The 10,464-nt window shown below is 29.9% G+C and overlaps 1 protein-coding gene across 1 annotated transcript in view; it reads right to left on the minus strand.

The window, feature by feature from the left end:
* The window catches only part of LOC117168844 (choline O-acetyltransferase), a 224,602-nt gene that overhangs the window by 114,420 nt on the left and 99,718 nt on the right, over window positions 1-10,464 (minus strand). The window contains exon 2 of the mRNA XM_033354700.1: window positions 714-905. Coding sequence (XP_033210591.1) covers window positions 714-857 — 144 coding nt within the window. The 5' untranslated portion in view covers window positions 858-905. The remainder of the gene's footprint in view (window positions 1-713; window positions 906-10,464) is intronic.

Here is a 10,464-nt window from a genome sequence, read left to right on the forward strand (position 1 = left end):
ACATACTGTAATTCAAAACCCTTCATAAACTACAATCATAAAGTGAAGCTGTACATTTTTTTAAAACTTGACATTAAAGGAGGTTCTCAAAACACCTACGGCCTTGGCGATTACATTCTCATTGCGATTATCGCGCTTCACGCTCAACAGTTCGGTTATACAGGCTCTAATTTTTTTAATCCATTAAGTGAAAATATTGAATAAAATTTTTGGATCTATGAAAAAAATAATTTTGTCTATTTTTTGAAAATTTTCAATTTTTTGAAAAGTATATAACCTTTCTAATTTTCAGAAAAATCAAAAATTTTATTTAGATAATTAGCAAGTCTTTTACCCATCCATAAGAAAATTTGACAAAAATTTATGAAATTTGAAAAATTTTGTTTTTTAATTTTGAAAATGCTTTCAATTTTTTAATTTTTGTTGGAAATGTCTGATTAACGAACTTAACCTTCATTTTGGGGACCTTCAGAAGTGTATGAATTGCGGACTCGATTAGACAAATCCTTAAAAAGTTAGCGTGGCTATACAACATTCAGGTAACCATACATACAGACATACATACAGACATACAAACAGACACCAACAAAATTTTATTATTTTCGGATTCTGTGCGTGCTGAAACGTAAAAATCCACTAAAAACCAGAGATAAAAAATTTGGACGATTACATTACAATCTCATGAATGAGAATGTAAAAAAATGATAACTCACCCAATTTACCGTTTTCTGCCTACGTTCCAAGAGCCGTTGCTGAAGTTTTGGCCCAGGTCCAGCGAGGAAAGACTTTACAAGCGATCGAGTTTTCTCCAGATGGGTTGGAGCTACTGCTTCGACTTGGGCCAAATATTTTTGCATAGTAGACTCCAGATTTGGCACTGGGAGACTCGGTAGAGGCTCGTTTTTCTGCAAAAAATAAATACAATTCTTACGTTATTATACTTTATTTCAAAACAATTTAATCCAAGAGTAAAGGTTTTTTTCAAATTACTTTATTAGAATAAAATATATAATACAAGATAACAAAACTTATTAAAAAATTAGAAGTGAATACATGAGAGGGATAATATAAGCTTTTTTTTAAATGTACGAGTATCATCAATCGCGTGCTATGCACTTGTGCATTTTCTTGATTTGAGAGTCATCATAATTTTAAATACAAAATAAAAATTAGGCATAACTAATTTAGGTGTCTTTGTTTATTTATTTTTAAGGTTATATAAATATAATTTTCCTAAGATTTTTAAGAGGAATTCAAAACGATTTTTGAAAACTGAAGATATGACAAATCCAAATTGCAAGAAGAAAGTTCATCTTCAAACAAGCATTTGAATTTTCAAACGAAAAAGATTAATGCTCAACCAGTTGTATTTTCAACAGAAAATTTAATTGTCAACTTAACACATAAATTTTCTGCCTAGAAGAATTATTTTCTACCAAGAAAGATCAATTCTTAAAGAAAAATGCCATAGTTGTTATTTCAATTCGTTAAAATGAAAAACAGTTGGATTTATCCAATAAACAAATAAACATTTAGCTAAGAAGATTCATTTTCTGACAAAAAATTCGTCTTTTCAACAAAATATTTACATATTCTACCAATTACATGATTTTTGAAATGAAATGGTGAATTTTTAACCAAACAAGTCCATTTTTATTTAGGTTGTGTATACAAAGCTTGTACCGGTAAAAAAATGGTTGGTACCGGTAAAAAAGCATATTTTAAGGATATAGCCTAGAGTGCGGAAAAAAGATATTAAAAAATTAGTTTTTCCCAAAGTGTTTACTGCTACTGTTCGATCCTTACAATAAGGGTAAGTATTTTGATCAAAATTATTTCTGTTACAAGACACAGGGGTGCCTTCCAGTAGCCCTCCCCATGAGATGTTGAAGAAAAGTTATATAAATTTGAATTCCATGAATTCCTTGGATTCCGTGAATTCCACGAATTCTGCGAATTCCTTAAAGGTGGAGTCTACATGCGAGCTAAAATTACTTCTTTGACCAGTCATTAGGATGCCTTTCCGCCCTTACGTGGCGTTGGAAGAGGGGTGGGGGTGCGAACTTACATTATTTGTGTGACCACTCACAGAAGTTCCTTCCCGCCCCCATGTGGCGTTGAAAAAGAGATAGGAGTGCGACCTTACATTATTTCTGTGACTAGACATAGTCGTGCCTTCCCGCCCCCATGTGGCGTTGGAAAAGGGGTAGTGGTGCGACCTTACATTATTTCTGTTATTTGGCACAGGGATCCCCCCCCCTCACGTGGCGTTGGAAAAGAGGTACGGGTGCGACCTTACATTATTTCTGTGACCAGTCACAGGAGTGCCTTCCCGCCCCCACGTGGCGTTGAAAAAGGGGTACAGATAGTGTATATAAACTTCGTAAACAAAAAACGTAATTTTTTAAAGTTTTAACACTGCAAATTATATTTGCATGTGTTTTAAAGTCCAGGTTTGTAATCAGCCTATCAAAATGCGTCAGTATACGATTTAACAAAAAAATGTAAAAAGAAGGGAAAAAAATCCGGTAACATGCAATCTTGCCGGCGCCGGCAACTAAAAATGTTGCCGGCGCCGGCAGGCCAGCCACTACGTTCCTTAAATTGCATGAATTCCTTGAATGCCATAAATTCATTGAATTGCATGAGTCCCTTGAATTCATTGAATTGCATGAATTCCTTAATTGCAGGAATTCTTTGAATTTCATGAATTCCACGAATTCCATGAATATGCGCGATCTGGCGCTACCTTGCTAGAAATATGCTTTCTGAAAAAACCGGTAATTAACAACATTGTTAAATCGTTTATCAACAAAAGATGTTTTTTAACCAAGCAGTTGCAATTTTAATTTAAAAAAGACAACAATTCTACCACAGAAGATACATTTTTAATAAAATTGTTTCATTTCTAACTAGGTAATAATTTTCACTGAAGAAAAAAAAATATTAGACAAAATATAATTCGAAAAGAAAAATAATATTTAATGCAAAATAAAAATGTCTAATAACTATTTAATTTTTAATTCTCTTTGTTAATTTGTTTTCAAGTTATGAATATAAAATCTTGCTAGGGGTTTCTCCAACAAACTCAAGAATATTTTAGAAAATTCCAAATTTTAGAAAATTCCAAATTTGTCGAAAAAGTATGTAGAAAATTTATAAGAATTTTTTATATTTTTTAGGATATTTCTCTAAAACCTTGATGCAAAATTTAAGCGTGAACGGTTTTTAGGACTTCCTGAAGCTTGGTTTTTGGTTATTCATTATTAAGGTCATATAAATATAATCTTCTTACGATTTTTAAGAAAATAGAAAGATTTTTGGAAATTTCAGATATTTTAAATCAAAATTTCAACAAGAAAATTAATCTTCAACCAAATATTTGAACATTATAAAAAATATATATATACTCGAAGCGAAAAATTTAATAGTTGATATTTGAATTGAAAATATTTTTATATTGAATAAAGAACAGGCGAATTAATTAAAAAAAGACAGCTGTATTCTTAATAAAAAAACCTTAAATATTTTTTAAAAAAGATTAAGTTTTTACAAAAAGGTGACTTTTTTCTAGCGAAAACCAAATTTTTAGCAAAATGGTTATATTTTTAACCCCATAAATGAACTTGAAACTAAAATGATAAATCTTTAACCAAACAAGTTAATGTATAACAAGCTAGTTTAACTTTTAACAAAATAGTTGAAAACAAATTTTATTACAAAATAAAAATTTCACAAGCTGTCGGAAACAATTTAAATATTTTGGAAATTTTTCTAAATATTTAAAATCTCTTTTAAATATTCTCCTTATGTTAATTATTCATAATACAAAATTACCACTTAAAATATTCCCAGGAATATAAAGATTTTTTTATTATCTTAAAAACTTTAAAAATCTCTAAAATCTTAAAGTTTTGTTTCAAAACCTTAATTTTCTTTAAAGTTTGTTGAAATTGTTGGTCATTTGTGAAATTTTTGAAAAACCTTCTAAATATCTTTGAAAAAGATTTAAATTTTTCCGAAAGTTTTGAAAAAATTCTGCAAAATTAAAAAAATTACCTTTAAATTTTCCAGATTCTTTTTCGATAATTTTAAAAATCTTTTGGAATGCTAAAAATTTTTGTAAATTTTCCTTTGACATAAATTTTGTAAAATGAAAAATCGCGTAAAATTTTCTAAGAAAGCTTAAGACATTTTTTTTATTCTCTTGAAAGTTTTTAAATTCTTAAAAAACTCTTACACTTTTTTCGGTAATTTTTGTTTCCAATGAACTAATGACTTCTTTGAAGATTAAAAAAATTTGATTTCCCTATTCAAACCATATAATTGACATTAATTTATAGACAATGATGATTTCAGTGATTATTGATCAATTTTACAATATGGCAGACCTTCAGGCAAAAATTGTATTCAATCAGAAAATGATGAAAGGATCTTGAAAATAAAAGCAAGTAAATTGTATTTGATATGAAGGATATATATCATTATTAAATCCGAGAAAATCCTTGAGTTGAGATTTCCTGAGTACTCTCTAGTGGTTGAATAACATTAATTTCTTTAATTTTCTTTTGTTTTAAAGAAAGTTCTTTCTGGAAAAGTTAAATTCAAATCCGGGATCTAAATAATTATAGATTTACATGATAAAGGAAGTAACTTTAATTTTTCAGGATCGATTTAGAAAAAGAGATATCGCTGCGAAGTTCTATGGATGTATTTACTATAGGTGTATTTATTCATTATAAATCTATTTCTTTGTGCTCATTTGATGAACATTTCGTTTTCTCATAGGCTTTAAAATAACTACAAAAATATCATTCACCCCTTTCTCTCTACAGGCCGCTGTGGCATTAAAAAATTGATATATTCTAAGTACAAGTAATGTCAAACTTATATTATTTTGCACTAAACGACAAATAGGAGATCCGTAAACAAGTTTTTGTTATTGGATTTACATTTACAACTTTTTTTATTTTGTGTAATATTAGTATTCTGTATAATTTAAATTGTCTTTTAAAAACTTTCAAACTCGAAAGGTTCTTTAATGTGATTATTGAAATCTCTTTTTATATTCACAAACAGTTTTTTTAGATCAGGTGTCAAGATAGAATTAAAAATATTTATAATAATAATGCGGACCTAGTTCTCTTTCCCATATTCTCAAATTTTTCCCTTTTATGGAAAATTCTTTTTTTCCTTGTTTAACAAATTTTCTCCTATTTTCTCCTTTTTTTTTTTAGTTTTTTCGCTTTAATTCAAACTAAATTAGTAGAGCCCAATAAGAAAATTTAACTTTTTTGTGCAAATTAATACTCTTTATAGCTGATGTTGGTTTTTATCTAAATTTTCTTAAATCAATACTTGTTTTAAAATATTCAGCTTTTTTATCTTCTGAAAAAAGTATTCTCTGTCTTCACTGAGATTTTCAAATTAATTCTTCATTCTTTTTAAATGAAGAGTCTACTATTATTTTCAAAATAAGAATTTATCTGTTTTAGTTGAAAATTATGCTTTTTTGTTAAACATACCTCTTTTTTAGAAAGAAAATTCTTTCTTAACATTGAAAATTCATTTTTGTTAGTGAAAAATTTAATTTTCTTGGTTGAGAATTGACTTTTTTGTTGAAAATTTTAGTTTGAGAAACAAAATTTTTGTTAAGAGTAATTCTGTTTTAATTGATTACTTGAAAATTTGTCCTTATTGGTAGAAAACTCTTCTTTTTAATTTAAAATTAAACTATTTGTTTAGAAATTCATTTATTTTGTAGAAAATGCAATATATTTCTACTTGAAGTTTTAGGAATATAAAGCGTTTCATATTTATTTTAAGAATAAGCCTAGATTATGCTAATTTTATTTACAAAAATGTGTTCCTCGATCATTTCTCTATTTTCTTCAAAAATTACCTCATTTTCCCTGGTATAAAAGAATTTTGAGCTGTGTAGTCTGTATAATGTTCAAATTTTAGTTTGTCCATACAAAAAAATTCGTGAAGGGGGGAGATACCTTTACAATTTCCAAAAAATCGATTTTTCTTTTTTTTTCATATTTTGAATGTATAATATGTTAAAAATATACTGTAAAAGGGAAAAAGGAAAATATTAAATATTTATGGAGATATTGTCAAAAATGTCAGAGTCCGCATACCGTCACCAATCAGGTAGTCGGAGCGCTTGGGTCGGAGCAATGTTTCTTACACAATAAGTTTGTAAATTTTTTGTCCCATAAATTCTGGGAAGGCTGATTACTGCGTTAATACGTTACTATGTTTAATACATTTATTACGTGGACCCGGAATCGCCGATTGATCCGCAAGTCACTGAATTGAATAGTTATACCGTAACAAATCTTTAAACGTGATTATCACGAAATTGTCTTTTCAAAAACTGCTCGTGCTGTAACTTAAAAAGTTTGAAAAAAGCTGAAATTTGCAGGGGCTTCTCTTTATAGTACTATCAGAAAGATATACCTAAAAGTTTAAAGTTATAGGGTTATTAAATAATTTTTTTTGGGTCAAAACTGTTGACAAAATGGTCGAAAATTTGGACCGTCGCTTAAACAGCCGATATAAATTTTAATTTTCAACTTTTTTATTATTTTATAAGTTTATCCTTCCCTTTAACACATAAGTAATCGAACAAAAAAAAACCTTTTTTATATCAGATAAATGGAAAAATTTGGACAGCTGCAGCAGTTTTCGATGCCTCGGATCAGACGCTTGAAGAAATATTCTACAGGAAGTTTAACTTTAACAATGTAAGAAAAAGAGGTTCAAATTATTAAATGATCTAGTTATTTTATCAATTAAAAAAAAATCATTAAAATTGATTGATTTTACCCTTTTTAAAGGTATCTCTCCGCTTAATTAAAAAATGTACAAAAATATATAAAAATTGTAGATATGTGCGAGTAATTTGAGAATATTAAACAAAAATTAAGCTTCTTGAAATATTTTTTTACTCTATGCACAGAAAATTATTTTATTGGAAGATTTAAGAGATGTGTAGCGTCAAAGTCCAAGGTGTTTCTACCCAGATCATCTTTTCGAAATCTTGCGTTCAACTCATTGACAAATCTATTCAATTCTTTCTAACATTTTCTAATTTTGTAAAATAAAGAACAACTAATTTTAACATAAAACCACAGAATGAGAATTTCTGCGAAGTTTAAAATAAGAGACTTTTCAAGTGCATTTGTTTCTTATCAAATTTATTCTTCCCAAAAATAAATGTTTGATCTTTATATAAATGAAGGTCGAAAATAAATTTCATTTGTTCCGAATCTTGATCTGCAGAAGACAAAGTTCTTTTTTTTATTAGTGTTCAAAGAGTTGCCAATCGCAGACGTCGATGGTATCCGCAATAAATTCAAAAGTTTCACGCCCTTTCCCTTGGTAAATTCTTGGCCCAAGCAAATTTTTGTTGCTAAAAATAGCCATCCAATAAAATTATACATTATTCAGTGAATTTGAGTATCAAAACACTGTTAATAATGAAATATAGCGATTGCAAAGAGCGATAAATTTGGTGCCTGGGACAAGCGAAGGCTGCATTCTCTTGAGGTGCTATCGTTGTGTTACATTCCTAGTAATGCATATTATTTTTCATGGCAAATCTATGGAAAATTCGAGTTCAGGTACCTGCAGACCCTACCTTTCTACCCATCTACCTATCTGTGTACCATAGAGTTAAAACAAAATGTTTCAAACATAGGGATGCTAACACCGTGTTTGAACTCACTCTATAGGTATCGAAACTCGAAGTTTCAGTAGAGGTGCTATGAAAAAGTTATAAATTGGTATGTCCAAACTAAAAAGTTATGTTAGTGCTATCTGAGTGGAACGGTGGTATTCAAAAAAACCATTTGCGCTATCAACTTTAATATAGGAACACATTTTCATTAATGCAAGTACTTCTTTTTGCTAAAACGCATGTGCTCTTTCTGATTTTGCAAGAAAAAATTGATTATTTGAACAATTTATATTTAAAAAATGCACTTGCGGAGTTTTCTGGACGCAAACGTCATGCATGGCATGCCGAATATAACCGATGTCGCTTGCGCATTTCTGCACTTGGACATCTGTGCTCGACTCCACACATTTATAACTTAAGACTTTAGGTACAGCACATACTGCAACATGCGGAGTTTTCATTTTCTATCAAGCAGCGTGCTTGACCACTCTTGCCAGATGAACGATTCGCAAATTACTTTACTTATTTTCTTCTCTTGTATTTCGTGACGAATTCGCCTTCTCTTACAAATTTCGGGTACCGCAAAGTACTTTCCATACATTTTTATGTTACATTCAGTCCATTTGCTCAATATTCAGAATTTTAAACATTCATTTTTTATTATAAAAAAATAAAAATTATAATGACCAAAAATAGCCATGTTTTTCCGTTGTAGGACAGATTAGGGATAATACAAGTTTTACTTAAGTAATTAGGAAAGGTAGATACTGGAATGGAATCCCAAAAGCAAGTCTCAACAATATAATCTTTATTACAACATTGACATTTGATACGATATTTTATACGAGATAAAGTTTTTTACCGGCTTTATCTTTGTTCAAAAAAAAAAAAAGAAAAAGAAAAGAAAGAAATCTATTAAATGTGTAGTTATTTTTGTATAATAAACATTGATATTGTATTTCTCCAAAGAACACCTAAGAAGTTCAGAAATACCATTAACATGCGGCAGAGAGACTTCAAAGCTTTTATGGTAAGTTTTATTCCATTTGATACTTTTAGATAAACTATTGTATATTTCATGAATTCTTTCTTTAATTGCGTTATTTATTAATTGAAGGGGGTAATTATATTGCACTAGAATTATTTTAAGTTGTTCTAAGTTTTATTTTCGGAATTTGATATTACTCATTTTTACACGCCTGTCAACAAGACCTTGAATTAAATTAATTTCTTGCGAGGGGCTGTGCACTGAGTAGTTCGGGAGTCAGGTAGCCGACTACTGCCAAACTACTCAACGAGACTAACGGACTACTACACAGTCTGCTAAAGGTACTACTCCGTGATCACTGTGACTACTCCTCATACTACTTAGGAATAATTTAGACTTTGGGAAATCCCACCATGACCGAAAAACCGCCACTCGGCACGGGCGATTGTCATTCGTCTCTTTTCGATTGCAATATAAATACGTGAGAGTGACCAAGAGAATAATGGAATACAGAATAATTGCGAAAAGAATGGTTATTTTCATAATCTTTCACTTCACTTTTGAAAGAAGACGAGTATAATATTATATTCATATTAATAGCTAAAAATGCAGATATCATATTCATAATAATAGGAAGAAAAATGCAGATATTTTATTTTTAGTTGAAAAGAACAGATAATTAAAAGTTGTATAAACACTTTTACACGGTTCCTTTGAAATGTGCGTGTTTTCGTGTCGACGTTCCGCGCTCTATGCCGCGCGATGTACGATATTCACGACGTTGAAGTTTGCAACAGATATGGATTTCAAAGTTGTGTAATCAATTTTAAAAAAAACTAAGAGTCATAGTAAAAAGTAAAAACACCCCTGGATTCGTCTTGGAAATATCTAGATGTGCATGTTTTTGTTTTTTTGTAAACCCATTTTTTAAACAATTAGAGCATTTATTGTTCAGCGCACTATACAGAAAATCGCCGATCCTCCAATGTACACTGAAATCGGTGTTCAATAGAGTTGCAACAAATTTGAACCACGAAGGTTCATTCGGAGAATCTAGGGGAAAAGCATCATTTAGAGCTAACTTTTTATTTCCTCTCATTTACCAGCGACTAAATAGTCTTGGAATAAAAATAGTACTTGGCGTGATGTAATATCGTTCGAACAAATTTCCACTAGATTTTCTGCGGAAGTTTAAACGTATCTTAGATATCTAATCTTGCAGTGGCTAGTGTCATACATGAAAGATAAGGTAAATACAATTGTATAATAAAAACAGAAATTTGTTTATCGCGATGAGTAGGGATGTAAATTTGCATGAAACTTTAGCCTGATGAAAAGTTTCATGAAACATTGGGAGTTTCGTGAAACATTGTAATGTTTCAAATATAGCGGCGGGAACATTCAAACTGATAAGATAAAAGCCTATCACGTATTTTCACGTCAATAAACAGCTAACTTCACTTCGTGGATTGCTGAGGAGAAAATAAGGGACCAAATGTATGGGATTCAGTTCATTTTTGCCCTATTTTGCTAACATCTTCGTAAAAGGTAATTTTTTCTATATAAGTGTAGTTAAAAAATAGTTTTTATTTTTCAATTACTATTCAATGAAACAATAAAATAATAATAATGATGATTAATTACAAATATATTACAGAAATAAAGTTTTGTTCCATGCATTTGATCCATTTCCCCCCCTCAGATTTTAACAAAGTGAAGTTAGCTGATGGTTGAACTGAAAAGGGACCGTCCATAAAAGACGTCCGCAGCTAAAAGGGGGGGGGGGGGG

This window comes from Belonocnema kinseyi, chromosome 3 (genome assembly GCF_010883055.1).
Source record: "Belonocnema kinseyi isolate 2016_QV_RU_SX_M_011 chromosome 3, B_treatae_v1, whole genome shotgun sequence".
Taxonomy (NCBI): Eukaryota; Metazoa; Arthropoda; class Insecta; order Hymenoptera; family Cynipidae; genus Belonocnema; species Belonocnema kinseyi.